The 26,072-nt window shown below is 43.6% G+C and overlaps 1 protein-coding gene across 2 annotated transcripts in view; it reads right to left on the reverse strand.

Moving 5' to 3' along the window:
• Positions 1–26,072, reverse strand: part of DEXI (Dexi homolog) — a 186,747-nt gene that overhangs the window by 130,979 nt on the left and 29,696 nt on the right. The window contains exon 3 of one of the 2 annotated variants that reach the window (XR_014970163.1): positions 9,023–9,635. Coding sequence is in view for 1 of the 2 variants with exons in the window: in XM_085632127.1 (XP_085488253.1) it covers positions 9,318–9,587 (270 nt within the window). In the remaining variant the exon portion in view is untranslated. Of the gene's footprint in view, positions 1–6,208; positions 9,636–26,072 lie in introns of those variants that run through there. The other variant, XM_085632127.1, reaches the window with a different exon arrangement.

A 26,072-nucleotide genomic window follows, 5' to 3' on the forward strand; every position in this document is an offset into this window, starting at 1 on the left:
GGTGAGTCACACCAACAGTACACTAATCCATAGCCAATATCGCCACAAGAGTTAAACAGCCGGCTAAGATGGGGAAGCCTGACACGAGGCAACTCCAGATCACATTCGAAAAAAAGTCTAACAAAGCCGTAGAGGGTGAGTCTGGCCAGCAGAGCCGGGAGGCAGAAGAAGGGGCTTCGGCGGTGCCACCGGAGGAAGACATCCGCGCCATGTTTTCAAAGATCTGACATCAAGCCTCCATGGCCTCGACTCCAAGATGAATTCCCTTGCAGAAAGAATGGACAGGATAACACACAGGGTAGAAAAACAAGAAGGTCGTATGAGCATAATGGAAACTAGAGTAACGGAGGTGGAAGAGGGGCACACAGAAATGGACAAGAAACTGCGGGAAATGGATGGGGTGCTGCGCATCATTAAGCTAAAGAACGAGTATTTGGAAGCTAGGTCGCGGAGGAACAACGTACGCATCACGGGTATTGAGGAAACCACAGACATACCAAATATGGAAAAGTACAGAGACCATGTTGAGAGAGCTATTCGGCCCCGCCTTGTCCGCCATGTTCCTCATAGAACGGGCCCACAGAACGCTGGGTCCTAGGCCGCGGGCGCCGCCAGGACCCATACTGGTGAGAGTCCTCAACTATAGAGACCGGGACATGATCCGCAGAATGGTGCGGGAAAAAGGGGACATACGGTACAACGGTAATAACATCGCCATGTATCCGGACTTCATGCTACAGGTGCAAGCGGCCCACAGAGAGTTCATGCCAGGCAAAAAGATATTTCAGCAGATTGGCACTTAGTATTCGTTGATCTACCCTGCCAAGCTGCGGATCCAGGGCCCCGGAAAGCCCACCTTCTTTACAGATGCGAAGGCTGCTTTGGCGTATGCAAAACACATGGCAAAGGAACAGAGACAGAGAACGCCATCGGAAGATCCTAATGCTGAAAACAATCTGAGTGATAATAACTGATGGCCCCAACACATAACGCTGAATGTTCAGATAAGTTTACTCATCTGAGTTATTGCATGGCTAGGTTGATGTTGATTGTGATGTCTTCTGTCTGCACACTCATGAAGGGTTTCTATGCTAACATTCCTTTAAGTTTCTGACCACTCAGGCACACAGGTTTAAGGTGCTGATGACACATAATGGCTCTGGTTTCGGTATCGTGCAGTACACGTAATACTCTGCCACCCTGCCATGAGTGCAGGGGTGTTATGCCGGCGGACCCACGTTCCCCATGGGATGATTCCCTTTGAGTTCCTCATATGGAGTTATTGTTCACAGTTGAGGGGAGTTGGGGACATCACAACCTGTTTGGGGGGTTGGTGTGGGAGGGAATGGGGGGACAGGGTTGTTTTTTTATTGGACACCTGCTAGTTTACGAATGTACACCCAATAGTCGATGGTGGTTACGGTGTGTGGTGGTTTCCACAACTGGCCGGGGAAACGCAAATGGCGTAGATAGCTAATGGCCGGAGGAATTGCTGACTGTCAATCTGAGGGGCCAAGCGCCGCCTATAGGTTGTAAGCACATCAAGTCTAGGCTCACATTATGACACAGCTGAAATGTATCACATGGAACGTTTGAGGCCTTAATGATCGCCGTAAGTCGAGATTGGTGCATTCATACCTCTCTAGGCATGGAGTGGACATATGTCTATTGCAAGAGACACACTTAACGGTAGGCACGGCGAGCATGCTCCGGAACAATAGATGGGGGGAGGTGGCGGACGGGGGGTACTCCAACTACTCTCGGGGAGTGGCTATATTAATACACAGGGGTCTCCAATGGCAAACGCATTATACAATAATAGACAGGGAGGGACGGTACATTCTATTGCAAGGCACACTGTATAACACACCTACGGTGATAATAAATACATATGGCCCAAACTCGGATGCACCTGACTTTTTTCAGCATATTAGACACTTAGTCCAATGACTGACCAATACCACTGTTATTTGGGGTGGGGATTTCAACGTGGTTCTCTCAGATACGGAGGACAGGCAGGGTGCAGCACGGGAGCACCACCCGAGAGCGGCCGCAATGCTATAAGACATAGTTTCTGACCTGCACTTAGTGGATTCATGGAGAGCGTTGCATCCCACACTCCGAGAAGGCACCTGCGCGACACATCACCGCAATGCCTGGTCGAGGTTAGATTTTTGGTTAATATCTAAAGATATGCATGCCTGGGTTATAGCAGCCGAGCACCACCCACGCACATTATCGGATCACTCACCAGCACTGCTGACATTCAAAGTGCCAGGCCCATACATAACTCCGTTCAGTTGGAGGTTCCCTTCAGGGGCACTACTAGATCAAGTCTTCAGGGAAGAATTACGGGGGAAAATAGAAGGTTATTTTACACTAAATGAGGGAACGGTGGAGTCACCGGGTATGTTATGGGAAGCATTCAAAGCGGTGGTGCGGGGGGATTGCATAGCACTAAAAACAGGGGTCCTTAGAGATATACGCTCCACATTGCAGAAATTGGAACGCGAACGCGGAGAGCTGGAGCGTACATGGGCATACTCCCCATCCCCTGCCATTGCAGCACAGATCAGGTCTAAATTGTCTGAATTTCAGGCAGAGGCGGAGAGGGAAACGAGATACTTATACAAGCATGCACAGGCTCGGTGCTACGGGGAGGAGGACAGGGCTGGGAGGACATTAGCAGGATTGCTTAGGCCGCCAAAGGGGGCGGATTACATTACCGAGATGCGCACGGCAGACGGAGAGATGGTTAGAACGCCGCCAGAAATCTTACACACAATGTCACGATATTATGAAACACTATATACTTCAAGGTCTAACCCTTCACAGACAGATATAGTGGATTATCTGGACAGCGTAGCTCTGGCATGGTTTAGTGATGGAGCTAGGCAATATATGGAGCTTCCCATCACAGTAGAAGACATTAAGAAGGTAATAAGTGGTATGCCGGCAGGGAAGGCTCCGGTGCTGATGGGCTTACTGCGGGCTTCTACAAGGAGTACTCTGATCTGTTGGCTCCACGTCTGTTGCAGGTTTACCTAGAGACAATGGAGACAGGTATTCTCCGTCCCACGCTACGAGAGGCTACTATAGTCGCTCTGTTGAAACCTGAAAAGGATCCGGCGGCGGCCGATTCCTACCGTCCACTCTCTCTAATAAATCTTGATGCTAAGATTTATGCTAAACTCATTGCTAACAGGCTGCAACCAATGCTACTGCAGATAGCATTGCCAGACCAGTCTGGTTTTATACCGGGTCGCTCAACTGCCCATAATTTAAGGACGCGCTTCGGGCTTTTGCATTTTCTAGCTCCCCATGTGCAAGCGGTGGCTGCGCTTTTAGACGCCATGAAGGCGTTTGACTCCTTGGAGTGGAAGTTTCTCTTTGTTCTGCTGTACCGCATGGGGTTTAGCCCTTTATTTCTCAAACAGATTCAGCTGCTATACAAGGATCCGGTGGCACGGGTCAGAGTCAACGGACAAATGTCGGAACCTTTCGCCATTACAAGGGGGACTAGGCAGGGATGTCCGCTGTCACCGCTGTTGTTCGCCATCGCAATGGAGCCATTGGCGGCCCGACTTCGCCAGCACCATACTCATAGAAGCATAGGGTTCACTTCCAGAGGGATGTTGATCTCAATGTATGCGGATGATATGATAATATATTTAATAAATCCGAAGGAGAATTTTGTAGAAGTCATGCGAGAGGTAGTCCATTATGACAGGCTCACAGGAATCCAGGTAAACTGGACTAAATCCGTGATATTTCCACTTACTGAAGACACCATCCAGGTTGACACGGAATTCCCAATACAGTGGGCTGGCGGGGAAGTTAAATATCTGGGAATACGGGTGAGTAGATCACTGCATGAAATTTGGTTGGCTAACTACGGTACACTGATGGACTGGATCGAAAGCAAAGTAAAGAAATGGAAACAGTTACCATTGTCATTGATGGGACGAATAGCTATTACAAAAATGGTGATCCTGCCCAAACTTCTATACTTCTTCGTAAACATACCAATGCCGCTTAATACGCACTTCTTCAGGAAACTAAGATCCCACATTCTAGAATCGGTGTGGGCGGGAAGACAGCCCAGAGCATCCTGGAAGCTGTTGACATTACCATTCACCCAGGGTGGACTGGGGGCACCTGACTTCGAACTGTATTCCTACAGTGCTCAGGCGCAATTTTTGCATTTTTGGCAGCACCCCACACCCTTTCAACCACACGTGGTGGTCGAAATTGATAGAGTAGCTCCTATTCCGCTGAACGTGGCACTCTACCAGCCCAACAAAAGACCACATTCAGAAATAGACAAGGTAGAGACCATGAGGTGGGCCTGGAGAGGAATTGCACAGAGGGCCCATATCGGGGAATTGTATGCTCCATCCATGCCACTGGGGGGCAAACCATTGCTCAATCCTCTAACGGATAAAGCAATCGCATCACAGCTAAAGCGCATGCGTTGCAAAAGGGTGGCGATTTATATCCAAACGACACATTCATAACCCTACAACAGATGTGTAAATCGCGTGTACCCACAGCATCGGACACGCTCCTGTATTATCAGATCAGGGCCGCTTGCCGGGCTAGATACGTGTCCTTTCCACAGGTACCTCCTGCATTGCCCGCGCTGGAAAATGTCTTGGCAAGTCCATCTCCTCGTAAACTGATCACGCGTATCTACAATATAACGCAAAAAAATCGCCGGTCATTGTATGCACATCAAGAGCAGAGTGGGAGAATTAACTGAACCTGGCTATCACGGACAGGCAATGGCAATACTGCTGCTCGCAGTTACAAGAACTTTAACCTAATTACAGATTGCGGTTAATCCACTTTAACTTCCTGCATAGGCTTTATCGCACGCCCTCTCAGCTGCATCGTATGGGTATCCACCCGGACGCGAGGTGTTGGAGATGTGGGGCCCCGGGTGCCACGTTTTCACACTTGGCATGGGACTGCGGACCGATGGCGAAATTCTGGGAGGCAGTTATTGAGCATATCAGGCAAATTACTAATAATAATCAGATACAGGCCGCCCCACTGACGGTGCTACTGGGCTTTATATCCAAAGTTCCAAAGAGCTCCAGGAAGCTCACGGCCATGTTGCTACTATTGGCTAAGAGACAGGTGGCAATTCATTGGAAGAAGCAGCAGCCCCCTACAATAGCTGCCTGGGTGAACACGATCATCTATTGTAAAGACCAGCTTTCTAACTATTGGGAGTTAATGCCTAGCAGATCCAGGCCTAAGGACATCTGGAAACCATTTGTGGCTTGGTTGGGAGCAGGGGGGTCGGACATTCTAAGAACCTAAACGGAGTAGAGACACTGACCACACCGTGCACTAGGGGTCATGGTCAAATCATGGGGGCTGAAGGGCGGAGTGAGGGGACGAAGAGGTGATGGGCCTGCAGATCTGTGCCATAGGGAAAAGAGTAAGAATGGTTGGGGCTAGATAGTCACACACACCACGCAACAAATAGGGTGACACTATAGATCTTTGGGTAAAGTGGGAGGGAGGGGGGGGGGGGGGGGGAAGTTATTAGAGTAAGATTTCTTGAGTACAGAACCATGTTACAAGCTGTATTAGTACTACTAAAGGCTCAGGAGGAGCACGGCTTCCACGTACTTCAAAACGCTGCCGGCCCGATGGGTTGTAGGAAAAAAAGCTGTGTCATGATGCCAAGATATTTACATAATACTAGCTGCCGGCCTCCGGGTTGTAGACAAACAGCTGTGTTGATATAAATCGTCTAATAAAAATTTAAAAAAACCAAAAAACTGAGATTTGGGTCACGATGCATTTTTGCTTTATCCTTAAGAAATTCATATATTTGCTGGAGTATGTTGGATTTTTGTCATTTTGGTCTTGTTTTGATTAGATAAATAGTCGCTATTTTTCTAAACAGGTGTGGTGTGCATTTTGTAGTATTTTCACTTTGTTACTGTGTGTGTTTTAGTACAAATGCCTTACACCCTGCTTCTGAGATAAACCTGACTGCTCATGCCAAACTACCAAGGAAGTGAGCAGAGGTTATCTAATCTGTGTAATCCCTTTACCCTGACTAGAATGAAGGGTCCCTACTTAGACAGGGTGCAAATCACAGCCAACTAGAGACATCTTGAACAACTAATAACCCACTTTCTTACAGGTAGATGCTTAGCAAAAAATACAGCGCTTGAGAAAAGAAAAGTATGTATCATTGAATTTCATTTACAGGATTAAGCTCATTTGGGGATTTAATAAATATTGCAGGTTTTTTTGGTGTCTTTAAACACATGCTGGGTTTCATAGCAAAAGTATTGAGCGATATTAACAGATATACACAAAGTAATATGAGTGATACGACATAAAATAGCTAAATTGTATATTTTCATAGCTAAATTAGGAGCATGGCACATTTTTGTTCATATTTTAATTTAAGGATAATGTGAGTGCAGGAATGAAGTAAAAGAAGTCGAAAAGGGAAAAATACAGCTGTGTCAACTTCCGGCAGCTCATGTCCTCTATATGACTTCTGCTGTTAAGGTAAATAGTATATATACCAAAGGGCCCGGTTGGTTGAGACCTAGGCACAGTCAAGTATGCAGTAAATGAAAGATTCACTTTAATCCCAGTATGAATGCATGCACAGGCGGAACATGCCTGTAGTGCTGAAATGCCAGTGATCCAACCCTTGCTGTCTCTCCGAAGTTCATCTCCTGGGTACTATACTTGAGGGCTCATATTTAAAGCCCTCTTGTATAAATGTGAATTAGCATGTCAGACAGGTGCAACATAGGACCATCTCCATGTTGTAAACACATTATAAAGGTAAAGCACCAGTGGGCCGACTTTAGAGTAGAACCTAACATTTACCAACAAACAGAACAGAAGGAAAGAGCTAGAATAAAAAAAGATGTTAGTTAAAATAAATAAGGTATAAGGCTGTCTCTTAATAATATTTACATTCAACGGGACATTGAGCAGTTACAAATAGAAAGATCCATAAAAACTTAATTTTGCACTCCGGTAATTGAAATTTTTAGAATTAAATATTTGTAATGTTAAACATGTCAGTGTTACATGAAATGCTTTTGACTGTAACATGTCATTATCCTTCTTTTAAGTCTGAAAACCTACCTCGTTTTCAAACATATAACAATTCAACTATTTAAAAACACAACTTCACACACCGTGTGGCGCGAGACATAGGTGGCTTAGAAAACAGACATTTATCTTGCTGTCCAATTGTTAATTGTTTCTTTTTGTTTTGCAGTAGTAAACCTACATCACTAGCACTACATATTTTGGACTATGTCACAAAAGACTCCGACTGTAGCTTACCAGTGGCATACTTTTGTTACGTGTTGCGACCTACAGTGTGCCAGTATACGTATATTTGTTACTCACATGCCTGGAAGAGATGAATATTAGGAGTAGCTTAATTGAGTGTGGTTGACAAATCGATAAGTTGCAAGCATCAATTTAAGATTAAACAAATGAGTTTTACAGAAACAATGCATTTCAGTCTCATACCCTTAAAGGTAAAATACCTCAACTTCCTCAACAGTTCAGGTTTCAATCCAGCGTTGTCTCGTGTGCTGATTGTAGATATAACACACACACTACTATTTATCTCCTACATATTTGATATCGCCATGGTTCTCTTTGCAGATAAAGGTCTGCCATACTTATTTTCTCCACATACAAAATCCTTTTCTTATGAACCATCTTGGTCAAAACCTCCCGCCAATAAACATTTACTTCCACAAACATCACAAAACTAACTTTGCAGGTCTCCACAAACTCTCTATCAACCTCCTCAATCACGCAACTCGAACACCTAAGATGAATTTCCAACTGACTTCTCAACACATGCGAAGAAAGCCAGCAGGGCATCCCTCTGCCCGTTCTCTTTCTAACACCTACATCCTTTGCCCTACCAACTACTCATCCCATCTAACTCTTTGCGCTCTCCTTTCCCTCCCTCCTCCCTGGCTGGACTTGTACCCATTTTCCAGTTGCGTTCCTGCCCCATATGATGATGAGCTGTGCCGGCTCAGTGAAGAGTCAAGAGACTTATTTTTTTCTTTTTTGCAACCTAGCCATCCAAAGTTCATACATATAATTTGTAATTTCTCTTAGTTAATGCATGGCCTTTAGACAGAACAAGTCTAAAACAGTGAGAGCTTATCTGTGCTCACCGTTTTCAAATTGTTCCAAGTCCAAGCATAATACTGTATGAACTTTAGAGGTCTTAGAAACAAAAAAACTAGGCACTCAGCTGTTTCCTGACCCCATGCACCTGATCATGATATGGCCTCTAGTCGCAACCTCACCTACTTAAACCGGTTGTTGCACTCTCCATTCAAAATATAGAGAAAAGTATTTTTTAACTGATAGACTTATTTCTAATGCACATCTGTGCCTGTATCCCAGCTTGACCTGTTCCTGATTGGTACACTTTACTAAAATGGGAGCAATGGTGCTAGTTAATAGCAGTGTTGATAAAGGATATTTACAACATCAATGTGCACTTCAAACTCATACGCATTAAAGGTGGATGTTCTAAAAACATTATCCGGTACATGAGAACCAAATGTGCCGAACCTTGCACTTCTATACTTACACATACTTGTTATTAGGAAAGCAATGTTCACAGTAGACTAAAGGGCAATGGATAGTATGTCACCTATACTGGTGGGACATTCTTTCACTGCTCATTCCGCCATATACTACTGGGTACCTACGGATGTCACTCGACTAGAGTGCCCATACCTAGCTTTCTAAAGTTGGAAGGATGGATCTGTTGGTATTTCTGTCACAGCTTCATAAAGAGAACAGGAAAAAATGGTCCTTGGTAATGCTTGCAGAGCTGCAGAGATGAAGGATACTATGTCTGGATAGCATGCCAGGACAACGAAAATAATAATGAGAGGCAGATACTGTACTCCTAGGTAGATGAAAAGTTCTCAAGTGTTATTTCCACAAGTTTAAGGCCACTTGATGAAACTGAGAGACTTACTGTGCACTTAGTTTATTGCAAATGAGCCATCCGTGCAACAATTGGGAAACCTCCACAACCACATCAGTTTCATGGAGCAACGCCCATTCATTAACAATGATTTGTCAATTTCTAGCTCCGGAGCATCCCTCCACTGTTCCACCCGACATGAGCCTGTGTTCTTGCTGATTTGAAGCAATTTTCTGCAAAAGCTTCTAGGCTGTGCAAAATCACACAGAAAAGCAGCACGGTGGCATGGTCCTTCTAAAGACATCACGGAAAACATAAGGGAAAGCCTTCTTTCGGATTTGCGAGTTCATTCCAAATAGCCATCAAACACATCCAGTTCGTTGTCCATCTCATAAAGAACAGAACCAGGGTCTGAGAGTACCCCCAGATCTACCAAGGCCTGGTCCATGTCTTCAGGAAGAAATACTATCCCTACATTGAGGACAATGTACTCCATCAGGAAGGCATAATACAGAATCAGAACATTAACAAAGAACAATCCCACGTAAAACATATAGGGCGGCTCATTTAATGCCAAACCGGTGGAATCCAGGTGTGCATAAACCGCGACGGGCATACAGAGGTGCAGGGTCAGTGCTGAGCAGAGCCAGATCCTCTTCAACTTCTAGCAAAGAGAGAGAAGGTGGAAAGGCAATCAGCGCTCATGATATGGTAAACAACATGCCTTATAACAGAACATCACAAAGACATAAAAAAGTAATGTTACTTAAATTTATTACACCATTATATTTCTTTTTGGACACGCAGCATGCATACGTAGGAGTCCAACCCATGAAGCGGGCTTGCCAATGCATACAGTGCAGGTGAGCAGGTGTACGGCTTTGTTCTTCTGAGAGTTGACTGACGGATCATCCTATACATACCATTTAAACAGTAAATCTTCATTGTTACATTTGAAAGCCTTTTTGAACCATTTTGTAACTAGTTAAATATTACAGTGATTGTAATTGTATTTATATTGCACTTACTACCCCTGAAGAGGCATTAAAGTGCTTTGAGGCAAGCAGCACTCTACTCCGGAACCCAAGATTAGAGGTTGCTGGTTAGCAAATGAGTAAATTTTTTTCTTTCCTTCCTGTATTAGTTGTGTTCTTGATTTTTTGTGTGTTTAGTAGAGTTTAGCGTAGGGATAGATTCATGTAAATGGATTTTAGAGGGGAGGTAGTAAGTTTATTTCATAAGTAGTGACCGTGTGTGCCAGTTGGATGACATGGCTAACAAAGGGGGGGAAAGGTTAGAAGGATGTTAGGAAGATCATATTAGTCAGAAAGGTTTGGGAGGAGTCAGAGAGAGGAGGGATGGGACAAAGTTTGAAAGGAGAATTTTTTTCTATAAAAAGAAAATGTACATATACATATGCACATGACACTTCATAAGGTTGTATTGGTGGGAGAAAAAGCCTCTACATAAATACAGAAATGTGCACAGAAGCAGTAATATCTAATTATTATGTTGTGGAGAGGTAGGCAACGTTTTCATAACATTTCTCAGAGTTTTAGCAGCTAGACTGAACTCTTATGTATGCACCTATATGTAAATATAAGCAGCAACTGTGATATTGTCTGATATACATGTCTCTTGTGGTGAAATATGCGTTTTCTCCTATATGAATGTGTCTACTTATATCAGGAAGCATAGTTGAATGTACAACTATATCTATATACATATATAAAAACAATACCCTTTCAGGTTGAGTGTCAAATAAATTATGCAAAATAGGAAGCAGAGAACTGTGGGTAGTTCCCTAATTTAGGCGGAGAGCAGCTACTATGTAAAGCACCCTGCAACACCAGCGACACTCTGAACCTGCCCACCTCAAATGTCTGTTTTTCTAGCAAACTTTTACGTTTTTAAGCATAGGATTAGTACAATGCCATCCACGCCGAACTAGAACGGGACAAAGCCTTTTGCCATTTATAACGCAAAGTCTTTAAGCTGAGGAAAATAAAAATCTATGAGGCCTATGTGTCCCCATGTGCCCCCCCCAACGCTTATGTGCACATACATGTAACCTATGTATTTCCCCTCCATGGCCTTTCTATCATGATGCTTATGCTATAACGTGGCCTGCCATCATCCAGTCTCCCATGAGAGAAACGACAAATCTGTATTGAGGCCTACACGTTTTTCATCATGTTTTCCTGCATTTTCATGAAGCCCATGTTTATGGCTCAGCCAGAGCCGAAAAGAGGTTTCATGCCTCAGAACGCTCTGAAAGCTGCAGCTACGTATCCTTGGCCTTGCACACTTGGGCCTCAGCCAAAGGGGCCCCGACCGAGGTGCCGAGACAGTATTGAGCACGGTTATCTGCTTACTCCTACAGAGCCGCATTCTTGCCTGGTGAAGGAGGAATGAACGCGACCCATCTGCAAGGAGGGAGCCCAGCCTTACTGTCTCTCTTTGTGAGATTGCAAAGCTCACGTCAGTAAAAAGCCCATAGCCCCCATGTAAGGCCTCTGCAGTAAATGAAGTAAATGAAGAAATAGATGCCACATCGGCTCTTGGTGATGAGCAACCTATGTCACAAATCAGTCCCTGCTCCAGACATCGGATATCAGATAATACAAGATGTGCTGGTCGTCCTGACACTGAAGGCCTCACTCACTGAAGGCCTCACTTCCAGACTTGTCCGGTTGCATAGCAACCCTCCCCACGTCAGTTACACGTCATGCTCGAGTTGAGCACAAGTAAGGCAAAGTTCCAGTACAATTCCAGCAGATCACGCAACCCCCTCCAGGTATCCACCCACCTATGACAAATTACCTATTATCATCAAGTGGACGCCCACATGGACGCCCACCTTCACGCCTACTTACACGCCCACATGCTCTTATCTCATTCTCTCTTGCTCTTTTGCTTACGTACAATTGAGAAATATATATATACTGTACTCTGTGAATAATGTTTTGAGAATATTGAGAATACTTTTGAGTCCCTTTCCAGATCCTTTGTGGTGATGGTAATATTCTCCCTTTGACTCGAGTTATTGGAATAAAGCCCTTTATGAACCTGATACCACAGACTCAGCCTCTTGCTTTATGCATGATCTTATTTATATACTAAAAATTCTGAGAGCGTAATATTTTATTTACCACATAATGGCGCCCGAACAGTTTAATCTCTTTCCCCACACGCCGGAGATGAAGGTCCAGTTTTGCCCCCTTCCATAGCCGTGACGGACTTCAAGCGCGCACGTCGCGGGTCTTCCCGCCAACTCCCTCAGGCCAACGAAGGGGACGGACTGCGACCAGGCATCCAGACGAGGCGGTGAGGAACGCAGATTGTCCTACCCAGAGCCCACCTGCGAGAGAGCTGTGTCCGAGGTATACAGAGGCCCACCAGATTCCGAAGTTCCGAAGTATCCAAGTCACGAGTCGAGTCCAGTCCAGTCCAGTCCAGTTTGGTCTAGTCCAGTTCAGTTCCGAGGCCTTCCGTTCCGTGCTACCCGGTGAGTACCGTTGCTGGGGAGGCAGTTAGACGTGCACATTAGGTTGTGCCGGTCAAGACGGGTTTGGGTACACAAATCCGGTCTGCACTGTTTCAGCAGTGTATCTGTACTGTTTAGCAGTATATCTAGTATGTCTTGCATATAATTCAGTATTCTCTAGTGTTAGTATTATGTCAGTAACTAGTTTCCTATTAGTTATCATCGTTCGTTAACTGTTAAATGTTAAATGTTTTAATACGTTCTACATATTGTGGTGTGAATGATTGTTCATTATTGTGTTTATTGTATTAAGTGTGTTCAAGTAATAAGGTCTAAAAATGCCGCTCTTTTCAAAATTAAGACAGATCAAAACCAGAAAAGGGGTACTCGAAGAAGCTGTTCCCATTCCACCTAGGGACACTCCAGGGTACTTTATGTATCATAAGCATGGCCTAGATGCCGTATTATTTCTTGATTTATGGGTGGACTACACCAAGGATTTACCAGAAAGTCAGAGGTGGCCCGCAGCTGGGACCTGGGATGCAGATTGCATCATGAGAGTAGTAGAAGAGTTATGGAAAAAGACAGCCAGACAGTAACAGAAAAATGCCATTGAATTATGGCGTAAAGAATTGCATAGACGCACAGAGAAAGCGCTCAGAAAAGAAGAGAAAAGTAGGGAGGATTCAGACAAAGCCCGAGAAAACGTATTAGTTGAGGAAGGATGCCATTGAGTTTTGGCGCAAGGAGTCACATAGGAGGACAGCGTAAGTGTTTCACGAAGCAGAGAGAAGTAGACTGGAGTCTGGAAAAGCCAAGGAAAAGATGTTACAGGAGGAAGTGGAGCAGGTAAAATGAGCGCAGGCTGACAGAAAAAGAAATACAGACGTTGCTGGTATTTATCCCGTCCTTTCAGAGGACCTAGCAAGAGTGGCCCCAGTAGAAAGACCAGTTGGAGTGCCACCGCAAGTACCCCGATACATATAATAATGATATAGTAGCCCAAAGGTTCTTGAGCCTCCCACCAAACGAACAGTGCATAGCTGGTGTTTTCATGGTCCAACATTTGATTACGTTGTTAAAAGGGACTTGAGAGGGGTGTAGCTAGGGTAATAGCAACACCTGTGATTTGATGACACCCCTAATGTACAAAGTGTTAACGAAAAATAATTAGTGATCCATTAAGGGTTTAGCTTGAGAAAAAGAATTGTGGGTATTTCGAATTTGCAAATTGTTCAAGAATACAGGTTTGTGTTCTTGGTGGTCCAGTGAGCCAATGTGCTGGGTCAAGTCGGTAAGATTATGACCCCCTGAGAGCAAATTGTATGTAAAAATAATTTTTCAATTGGGCGAATTATTGCAGTTTTTATGGAATTGAGTAGTCTTTTTGTCTTTGACAGCTTCAGAGTGAGGAGAAGGTGGGGGCTGTGTAGAGCAGAATGTGATACAGAAATCGGAGACAGATTCTGACCTTGTAGCCAGTGTAGGTGGGGGCCGGTGAGAGGAGCAGAACAGAGGCACTGCTTAGAAAGCTTCTCTGACATCGCATCTGTGTAATGCCTGCAGCCGGAGAGCCTTGGGGGCCAGGAGTAGGAAAAACAAAAAAAGATGGCTGGCAGCCCAGGCTCAGGCCGCGCTGAGGGGCTATTTTTAGCTTCTCTGATAAGACAGGGCAGCTGAGAAATGTAAGTCGAGAAAGATTCCCTTGTTCTATTCTGTGCAAAACCAGTGCCCCGAGGAAATGTCTATGGAGAAGATTTGTTTTATTTTTTAGCAATTGTTATATTGCTTCTGGCCAGAAAGTAAAATGTTGCTCTTGCTTGGAATTTTAAGGGCTATGTGCCTATATAAAAACGATTTTCAAATTCAGACATTTTTGAATTGTGGCCACAAGCTGCCACCAGTTGCATTGGATAAATGATCCAGTGGTTACGGGTCTGTGAGGAAAGATGGGAGATGCATCTTCGACTAGGACATGAGGGTACATTGTGTACAAAGATGCATAGCTCATTTTTATAAAAAAAAAAAAGACAGGTTCGTGTGTTCTTCATTTTTGATTATTGTTGCTGATCCTGTGTGTCAGACTTGACACGGTGATTTCAGCTGCCAGCTGGTCATCATTGGGATGACCCACTGTCAGTTGGGGGTGTATAGGGCAGGTAAATCAATTATTGATTATAAGCCTGACAAATTAAGCAGGCCAGAATGTTCGCCTCTGAGCTGTAGGTACTGTAATTGCGCATCGCTGCTCATTTATATATGTTAGTGTAATTGTCTATGCTTTCTGTGCTTGGTATACTGATGGCTTGGCATATGTATTTTATATATGTTTTGTTTTTGTGTTGCATTGAGCAGTATGTTTGGCATTGATACAAGTTCTCCTGGGCGTTACAGAGATGGACGCGACGACGTAACTCTTTGCTCTGCGCTTGGCTGGAACTTGTTCACAATTACTAAATTTCACAGACATGATATTACCTTTATCATGCTGTCAAAATAGCAGACAACACGTTATCAGTGTATGTCTAATTGGTATTGGAGATGAATAAAAGAAGAAAAAAGTTATGCAAGACTAAAATATGTATCACATGACTGCCTTTCTCTTATAGACAGGCAGCCTCGGTCATATGTTTCCAGATTGGACATTAAGGAACCATTATGATCTATGCACTCGCATCTTAACTCTTGAAAGGCCTGTTTTAAATAAGGACTGCCACCCCAGAGTGACAAATGAGGCTCGGTATTTAGGGTAATGAGAAAATATCTGACAGGATTTCCTTTTTATAGTTTGCTTTAGTAAGCTCATTCTTGTAAGTGGTGGCCCCAAAAGTTGACTTGTTTTTAAATTAGGCTATTTATTGTATAGGTGGAAATTATTGCAAAATGACTGATTTCTTTAGCAGATAAATTATTAATTATCAACATTAACAACTGTTCTTAAACTTGGTTTTCCGAATATTTAGGTAATTTAGCATTCCTATTAGGGCCTCCTAGCATTAATATTGACTTCAGGTTGGTGTAGGTTCATGTAATAGGGACATTTGCATATGAGATGTCATTTGGCCAGCTTATGAGCTAACACAATGAGGTTTGTACATTAATTTGAAGGATTTCTCGCCGTTTCAAATACGCTGTGTATCTCCTATAATTTTGCTTACGCCCAGTAGCTACACACAGGGATTAATAGTGTTGACAAGACACAGGGTTTGATAGTGTTTGACAGCAGTGAAATCTGTTTCAGATTTCCTCCTGTCAAAAAGGGGGGAAGGAGGAGAATATTGGCTTTCTGCTGACCCCTGAGGAGGTTCGCTTCCCGCTAGCCCCTTAAGAAATTAAGCCCCTTAGAAATTAGCCCCCTTAGAAATTAAGCCGAGGAAATAGGTATGGTGCTTTCCCCTTTTTCTCATGTTTTATTGTGATCTTTCAGGGGAATTAGTTGTGGGCACCGGAACGTATTCAATTGATTTCTGGTCTTTCACAGCCCAAGACACAAAAGGAGGTACGTGCATTCATTGGCCTCACTTCATATTGCAGGCAGTGGATTCCCCAGTATGCTTACATAGCCAAGCCCCTAATACAGTTGACGACACAGGAGGCAGTTTCTACTAAAGTCCTCTCTTGGACACAAGAACACACTGTGGCATTTGAAGAATTAAAGAGAGCTTTATGTCAAGCACCAGTTTTAGCAAACCCTGATTACAACAAATCGTTTATGCTTTTTGTGACAGAGCGGGATGGAACAGCACTATCTGTCCTAACACAAGATCATGCAGGAAAACACGAGCCCTGTGCTTATTTTTCTAGTACATTAGACCCAGTAGCACAGGCTTTGCCTGCGTGCCTAAAATCAGTTGCAGCAACGGCCTTAGCCATAAGACAAAGTGACTCGATAGTGCTGGGCCACCCTCTGACAGTACAAGTACCACACGCAGTAGAGGTTCTCTTGAACCGGACACAAACACAACACCTGACTGTAGCTAGACTGACAGGTTATGAGTTGACGCTATTTCAACCACACATAGAGATCAGACGATGCAACATACTGAATCCTGCTACCCTTTTGCCCTCCAGTACAGAAAGCGTTTCACCACACGACTGTGTTGAAGTAATACATACCGTGACTAAACCAAGACAAGACTTGACAGACGTTGCACTCCCAGACCCCGACCTAACACTATAAGTTGACGGCTCATGCATGAGGACAGGGGCGGGAGAATTAGTGGCAGCATATGCAGTGACTACTGATACTGTAATAATAGAGACTAAAAGAATAGACATATTGTCAGCACAAGCAGCAGAGCTCATCGCCCTGACACAAGCGTGCATAAGAGCTAAAGCACCTGAGAGTAAACATTTACACCGATTCTGTGGCGAGAAAGAGGTTTCTTGACCTCTCATGGGGCCAAGATACAGCATGGCCCCCTTATTCAAGCCCTACTGGAAGCAATTCATTTACCAACAGCCATAGCTATCCTAAAATGTAAAGCACATACTAGAGCCACAGATACCATTTCCCAAGGCAATGATCTGGCAGACCGAACAGCTAAACAGACAGCTCAGACCCCACTAGACATGACAAAATTACAGATACTATCACTGTCCAAAGCCATGACAGTTAGGGATCCTTCCAGGGATGTACAAGACATTCAGACACATGCTACTCTAGACGAATTAAAGAAATGGTCGGAACAAGGAGGGGTACTGACTGATCAGGGTTGGATGAATAAGGGCAAATACACATGGTTTCTTCCTGATTCGATGGTACAAGTGATTATAAATACCGCACATAGTCCTGCACACTTAGGAGAGAAAGCAATGATAGATAGCTTACAGAATATATGGTTCAACAAGCACCTGCGTGCAGCAGCGAAACAAAAGGTCAGAACATGTATGATCTGTTGCCAATTCAATCCAGGTAAAGGCATTCCGATGGAACAAGGTGGATTCCATCCACCTGACCACCCTTTTGAAGTGCTCCAAATGGATTATATCCAAATAAACAGATGTAGAGGTTACAAATATGTCCTGGTACTAATGAAGCAGGTGTCCCTTGTGTTAGGGTATACCTGGAAATTCCATTGTGTGCGACATCCTGAAGCAGCAGGCCTTGTAGAAAGACATAATCGGACATTAAAAATTTGCGCAGACAAAGGTGTAGATTGGATGGTAGCCCTGCCGGTTGCCCTCTTTTACATGCGAATGGTAGCTCATTCTAGAACAGGCTTATCTCCCTATGAAGTGGTCTTTGGTAGACCACCAAATATGTGGGGCACTCCAATGCCTAAAAGATTACTGATGTTGATAGTAACATGCTGACAGATTACCTGGCTTCCTTGATGTCTGCACTACTCTCTTGTTGTTCGCAGGTTGCTGCCGCCTTCCCTGACAACACCCAGGTCAAGGGACACTCCATCGCTGATCCGGAACTTTGATAGATCAAGCCCTCTTAAGCCGAGGTGGAAGACGCAGAAATTGGTGTTGCTAACAACAAGGACCGCCGTTAAAGTCGAGGGACGGAAAGGATGGATACATCATTGCAAACGTTACTTTGGGAATAATTGTACTTTCCAAAAGAACACTGACTGCTTGGACTTTGAGCCCCCTTTTCTAGAGGAGACTCCCCAGCAGGAGTTAAACTCAGATCTAAAAAGTCAGAACCCGTTTGATCAATTAAGTCCACTAGGTGGTGAAGCGGTTGAACATGTATTCTGGCTTGCATAAGATCTTGGACAATAACATTGATAAAAAGAGCAAGATAAAAAGCAAATACTGTAAAATATTACGTGGTAGATGTATAGTGACTGTAATTTTTCTATCTCTTCTGTGCATCACGATAATATGTATCAGCTTAATACTACATGCTATTTTTCCTCCTATTGCCTCACTCTTATACTCCTCCACTAATGATACCATAAAGCACACATTTAGTGATCTGCCATCCCATGAGCTATCATATCGACTTGCCTTACGCAACAATACCTTTATTCAGATGCTGCACCATTCACATCAGACTAGCAATGCTACAGACTGCTGGGTCTGTGGCCGATTTCCCCCGTATCAGAAGGTAAAGGGAGTGTTGCCTCTTTTTCCTTTTCCGTTCTCCCATAATGGTTCTTGCGGAGCATGGTTTGCCTTAATGACATCCATCAACGGTGATGCCAAAGAATACAAAGCAATAACAAGGCTCCACAAGATTGCCCAAAACATACATCAAGACCCAGGCACGTGGACATGGTCCGGTTGGCTCTGGGGATTAATATCGGCTTGGGGATGGAAAGTGTTGACCGTCTGTGGGTTGATACTATTAATGATATTCAGTTGTTGCCTATGTCTGCAGTGTGGCCCGGCCATTTGTGGCCTGTGTGCTACTGCATGTGTTCCACATCCCTATTTACAAAGCATTGAAAATGGAAAAATAATGCTGCAAGAACAGATCGACTGTCTCATGAAAATAGACGTTACATAGGGGGTTCACTAGGGTACAAGGAGGGAATGAGGAAAATAAAAATCTATGAGGCCTATGTGTCCCCATGTGCCCCCCCCAACGCTTATGTGCACATACATGTAACCTATGTATTTCCCCTCCATGGCCTTTCTATCATGATGCTTATGCTATAACGTGGCCTGCCATCATCCAGTCTCCCATGAGAGAAACGACAAATCTGTATTGAGGCCTACACGTTTTTCATCATGTTTTCCTGCATTTTCATGAAGCCCATGTTTATGGCTCAGCCAGAGCCGAAAAGAGGTTTCATGCCTCAGAACGCTCTGAAAGCTGCAGCTACGTATCCTTGGCCTTGCACACTTGGGCCTCAGCCAAAGGGGCCCCGACCGAGGTGCCGAGACAGTATTGAGCACGGTTATCTGCTTACTCCTACAGAGCCGCATTCTTGCCTGGTGAAGGAGGAATGAACGCGACCCATCTGCAAGGAGGGAGCCCAGCCTTACTGTCTCTCTTTGTGAGATTGCAAAGCTCACGTCAGTAAAAAGCCCATAGCCCCCATGTAAGGCCTCTGCAGTAAATGAAGTAAATGAAGAAATAGATGCCACATCGGCTCTTGGTGATGAGCAACCTATGTCACAAATCAGTCCCTGCTCCAGACATCGGATATCAGATAATACAAGATGTGCTGGTCGTCCTGACACTGAAGGCCTCACTCACTGAAGGCCTCACTTCCAGACTTGTCCGGTTGCATAGCAACCCTCCCCACGTCAGTTACACGTCATGCTCGAGTTGAGCACAAGTAAGGCAAAGTTCCAGTACAATTCCAGCAGATCACGCAACCCCCTCCAGGTATCCACCCACCTATGACAAATTACCTATTATCATCAAGTGGACGCCCACATGGACGCCCACCTTCACGCCTACTTACAGGCCCACATGCTCTTATCTCATTCTCTCTTGCTCTTTTGCTTACGTACAATTGAGAAATATATATATACTGTACTCTGTGAATAATGTTTTGAGAATATTGAGAATACTTTTGAGTCCCTTTCCAGATCCTTTGTGGTGATGGTAATATTCTCCCTTTGACTCGAGTTATTGGAATAAAGCCCTTTATGAACCTGATACCACAGACTCAGCCTCTTGCTTTATGCATGATCTTATTTATATACTAAAAATTCTGAGAGCGTAATATTTTATTTACCACAAAGCATAGGATTGGCAAAGTACCATCCATGCCGAGCTGTAAAATGACAAACTCCTTTTACCACTCCAGGCACAGGATTACCGCTTTGGATTGGTAAAATACCATCCAAGTTAACCTGAAATGCATAAAAGCAACCCCTGACGCGTGTTTTGCTCTCATTAGAGCTCTTCAGAGAGGTATAGCTATGTCCAGACACAAGGGAGCCCCAAGTATAAGTCAAAACAATAACCTTTCAGGCTTAGAGTGTTGAATACACTATGCAAAATAGGAAGTAGAGAACTCTGGGTAGTTCCTAGATTTAGGTGGAGAGCAGCTCCTATGTAGAGCACCCTGCAACACCAGCAAAACTCTGAATCTGCTCACCTTAAATGTCTGTTTTTCTAGCAAAGTTTTTTAAGCATGTATACACACACACATATATATATATATATATATAATTACCTAGCAGCAGTCGCAACTAGGTGGTTATAGTTAGGTCTGCTTTTCCAAAAAAAGAGCGTTTTTTGTTTGCTTATACCTTTGGCCCCCTTTGATGAATTTTCACGAAACTTTCCCAAAACAAAAGTTCAACATTCCTGGAAAGTATCGGGGCGATCCATCAAGCGTGGGTCGAAATAAAAGAGAATCCCAAAACGCAAAATCCCTATATATTTTTCATTGACTTCTTTAGGCAAGGCTACAGCAAAAACTGTTGAACGGAATTTCACCAAGTTTGGCAGAAAGCTAGATCCTGGTCTGTAGATTGCGATTTGGTGTAAATCTGTTCAGTAGTTGTGGAGAAATTAAGGGACAAAAGTAATTGTACATCTGGATGGTTGAGTCCGAAATTGTCTCGAAAGACTCTTGCGGGAGCGCTAATTTAAAAATAGAGTGCTCTGATTGGCCCAGGCAGCCTCATTTTCCTTGGGAGCGAGCGCTCTGGCTGCCAGCACATTAGAAACATGTTGCTGCCAACAGTTACAAGACTCGTGGACTTAGTCCTCTGTCCTAAAATTAAAATAGGATGATAGTATAAGGAGGCAGGGTAGGGGGCAGGGTAGGGATGCGCTGACCACCTAGGCCCCATGGAAGGGACAGAGGGACATCTCCAATGATATCTTTGATGACATCCTGGTGACATCATCCAATGAGTGTGTTAGTTTGTTTCACAGTTTACTTAGTGGAGGATAACTACCATATTACTTTTCTACCTAATTTTGTACAGCATGTGTCCAGCATATCGGCATAAGTGTGTAATAAACGCATGTGCTCCTAATGCAACTATAAGAGGACTATAAGTCGCACCCTCGCCGTGCACTGCTAAGTACCCCACATATTATATCACTCATGACATCTTCGATGACATCACTGAAAAGATCACTGCAACATTTGCAGTGAAATTATTCATGAGAAAACTGTGCATGGCGGGGGTGCGAGTTATAGTTCATTGAGATAACTAGAACTGCTGAATATCTATGGTTTTGTATGTGTAAAATCTGAACTCTCTCTCTCTCTCTCTTATTACTGTTTTGTGGCACCGGCTTGCAGTGTCCACATAGTACATAACAATACACGCAGAGTGTTTGCATTATAATGTAAAGCAGCGCAGGGCTGCCATTTAACAACTTGACCAGATACAGCACTTTTTAATAAGGACGTCTTCCTCTGAACTTTGCGGTCTACATGAACTTTTGTAAATGTTAGGGAACTTGGGGCCCTATTATGCTAGCGGTTGGTCGAAACGCCACCTGCTATCTCGGCGGTCAGGAGACTGCCCGACAAGCAGGCAGCAGTCCAACCTCCTAATTACAATATGACCGTCGGGCTGGCGGTTGCAAAGTGCTCATTTTCACTACTGCTTATGCTGTGGCCCAGGAAAAGGGTTGAAGAACAAGCCACCATGAACAGGAGCACTTCCTGCACATCCATGGACCGTGTGCCGTGCACCATTTGGTGCATGACACGGTGCATGGATGTGAGCGGGGGCCCTACATGTGCCCCCGGGGCCACATTTCAGAGGCCCACGATGGACAGGGGCCCTGTTTGGGGCCTCCAAAGTCCATTTCTAAAAGGCTATGCATGGGGGTGTTCCCGCCATGAACATGCTATCTGAAAGGGATATCGTAATCACGACAGTGGTGCATGGCTTAGCACCGCCTCCATTCAGGACTGCAATTTCGACCGCAGCTCAGTTGGGATCTGAGATCCTATCGGAGACGGTGGTCTGTCCCCCGACAGACTAGGGTCAGACCGCCAGCATTGTAATGCAGCAGTCGGACTGAAGGGCTGTCAGTGGTGGGACCGCGACAGACAGTCCACCGTCATCGTAATGAGGCCCTTAGTGTATGTGTTTTTCTTAAAGAACAATGAAGAAATCAGCTCCTGGCGAAAGTGATTTCTGCTGGAGACTCCTTTCCTAGACCATCACAACATTTCCAAACCTTTCTATTATGGCAACTCCCCAATTCATGGTACAAACGCAGCTCTATGATCAATCTTAACATAACCCATGCTTCATTGTAGACCACAGGACTGTGCCATCCTTGTTCTACTGCTCTTCTCTGTAGCTATTGGGGCGCTTACCACATTGTACAGTCAAAGTAATTACACTCTTTCAATAGAGACCATAGAGAGTAGTTTTATGTCGTCTCCTATCCAACCTGCTTTTTTGGCTTATCTAATTTTCCTGTCTCCCCCATCGCTCGTTCTAGGCCTTCCCTCTACTCTTTATTAACTGCCCTTATACCAACTCTCCTCTTCCATCTTCTTTTCTCCATCACAATCCCCCTTTCCTTCTCTCTTCTCCCAAGGTTAGCGAGTAAATGTAGGATTACTTCTTCTGACCCCCCTCCCCCACCTGTCTCACTCCCTATAACATCTCTTTGTGTTGTTTGGCAAACACTCACAATACCTCATGTCTTTTGTTTCCACGTCTTCTATCCTGATCAATCTCTAAACTGATGGTAAAACTCTTGTACCAAGTAAAAGCAAGTAGTTCAGAATTCAAACTCCTACATTCCTTTTAATGGATTTAGGGCTACATGTACGAAGAATAGAAATAGTGATTTCCTAATTGCGATTTACTGTGGATCGCAATTAGGAAATCGGTATTCCTAATGTATGAAACTCTTCTGAGCTTCATTTGCCATTCCTAGTGGGTTGCAAGTAGACCTACCTCATGAATATTAATGAGGTAGGGCACAATTTCCAACGAATTAGGAATCACAGCCATTACAGGGATGGTGGCCTGCTGGGGTCAGCAGGCCCACTGGCTGTGATTGCTTTTAAATAAAGCAATCTTTTTACTTCTTTTTTTTTTTAACTCGTCCCATTATCCTTAGAGGAAAATAGGATGCGCTTAATAAGAAAAAAAACTCTGAAGTTTCATTTTTAAAGAGTATACAGCAGTCCGTGGGTTCACTGCCTACTCTTAAAAAATATTTTACCAGTCATTCTCAAAGGCGAAGGGGTCCCTTGGTGACTCCTCCCCATTTGCGAATGGGTTACCACCAAAAGTGTGAATGTTTTACGATCGCATTTCGCTCACAAAACATTCGTACACACCATTTCTACTCGGTATTTGTAAGGGATGCCCACAACATGCTTCCAGCTGTCATCTTAAAATTGCTGTTCTGGAATAGGCTACCTATAAGAATTATAAGACATCGCAATGTCATCAAAATGAATGTTCTTTTTTTAAGAAGCTAGAAAGGGCTAGAAGTAGCTTTATCTGGGGTTCTGGTGAGCAAGGCACTCTATAAGTTTACAAAAATTACCATACAGGCGGGGGGCTGTAGCTTCCTTATTTTAGGATATATTTTTGAGCCGCTTTTGCTGGCCGTCTGCTTTATCTGCTTACTCCCTTAGAACCGGCTCATATGCTTTTGGTTACTATTTAGCACTTGGTTCTGAGAGTAGGCTCTTTTTCTACAGAATAACAGACACCAATTGTTACAAGTTCGTAAGGTTTATGTTTGCAAGGAACACAGTAACTAACTGGTGAGAAATGTGTGCCAAATATTCCATAAAGCTAATCCATGGAAATACACACCACTTTGGAACAACCCGGCATTATTTTATGACTATCTGTATGGCTCAGATTCGGCGTATTAATGGTGAGGCAGCTTTTTGATGTGAATGGTTTTTGCACTTTTGCTGAGCTACAAATGAAGTTTGACCACCCTCACCAATACTTGAAAAAAATATTTACAGCTGAGGGACTACTTTCACACCGAAGGCAAGGCATCAATAGATCAGAAAGACTCAGCTATCTTGTAAAATATCCTTAAACCTAGTCAGAAATCCTAGATTAATTTGACTTATCAAGCTTTTTGAGAGCATAGGAGCAATGACAGCCTTCGCCTGGCAGCTAATGGAGCAAAGTGCTTTTTCATGAGGTGTTACCATCTGTAATATACCAGACCTTGGAGATGGTTGCGGGCACTGTGCATTCTATAAAAGTTAAAATTGCAGTAATTTAAGAGCATATGCATGTAATATTACACGCCAGAAAAACTCATGAGGTGGGGGTTTGAATCTTAATCCAGATAAAACTAGCTGTTCCAAGCGTGGATGCCAAGTAGCAGATATTCTCCATATGCTATATGCACGCTCTGCTCATAACGTGTTCTGGGAAGAGGTGTCTCAATTTGCTATAACAAGTTTAGGATTTGAAGTTCAGCTTACTCCTATGGAAATAATGATGGGATATAGAATGGAATTTGACATCGGTATAAGATGGTTGTTGTCTATACTTCAGCTAGACTCTGCATTGTCAGATCCTGGGTTTCAGTAGTCTCCCCCGCGGGCTACCGAGTGGTGGATAACTCTCTGGCCAATACATGATTCGGAACAGGCTCTTGCTAAAGCAAGGAGCGCTCGGTCGGTTTGATAGAACATGGGCGGGGTTCAATTGGGAATTGCACATTTAGATTAATCAATATTTGTAATTTTGCGCAGATTGAATGTACTTATTTCTTTTTGTTTTTTAAATGTTTCATATCCTGTATCTGCCTCCCACGTACTGTAGCTATGAGTTGGTCACTGATTAAGTTTTTGTTTCTCTCTGCTTTTGGTATTTCCATCTCTTTACCTGCTTATTTGTTGCACCATTTCTGTTAGTGTTTGCTTAAAATGATGTGAGTCCATTAGCTCGCCAATGGGATATGTGATCTCAATAATTCTGACTTAATAAAAAATTATTTTAATAATAAAAAAAATAAAACTCCCAAACATCTCACAGATTGTTATCAAACCAGCAGCCAAAAAAGGTGGATGGTAGTACAGGAGCTCATTGATTATCAACATTTAATTTTGAGACAGCTATCCATATCTGATCACTACCAAAACCTTATGAGGGACACAGCTACTGAAATCAGAAACCAGATCATTCTAACTACAAAAAGGGTTTGGATGATGATTTCCTTAGCAAAAATGAATTTGACTTCCTTAACAAAAACCATCTTCATATTCTTACCATCTGTACTCTACCGGAAATACATAAAATACTTATAGATCCTCCAGGTACAGCTATAGCCTTTGGTTGTGATTCTATTTTGGAAACAGAGTGCCAATACAAAGATTTCTTTAATAAGTAATTTGTACCCGATACACGTCCATCTGTGACAGCATGGATTTTATAAAAAATCTGGAAAATCTAGATATTGGTTGTTCCACTCAGTTCCTAATAACTATGGGCATACAGTCTTTGTACACAAATATACCACAGCACAAGGCTTTGCTAGTTATAAATGATACTCTTAAACAAACTTGAAATTATACTCTTATCAAACGTAAACTCTGTGTCAAGTTCAGCTAGACTGACCGTAAAATCAGTTTGAACTAGCTCTTAGGAGAAATTACTTTCTACCAAATCAATGGCATGCCTACATGGACTGGTTTTGCTCCAGATACAGCCAACCTTTATATGAATTACTTTGAAATTTACCCATATCTAGTGTAACAGTAATCCTTTTCACTCTAA

Source organism: Triturus cristatus, chromosome 10, assembly GCF_964204655.1.
Source record: "Triturus cristatus chromosome 10, aTriCri1.1, whole genome shotgun sequence".
In the NCBI taxonomy this organism is placed as follows: domain Eukaryota; kingdom Metazoa; phylum Chordata; class Amphibia; order Caudata; family Salamandridae; genus Triturus; species Triturus cristatus.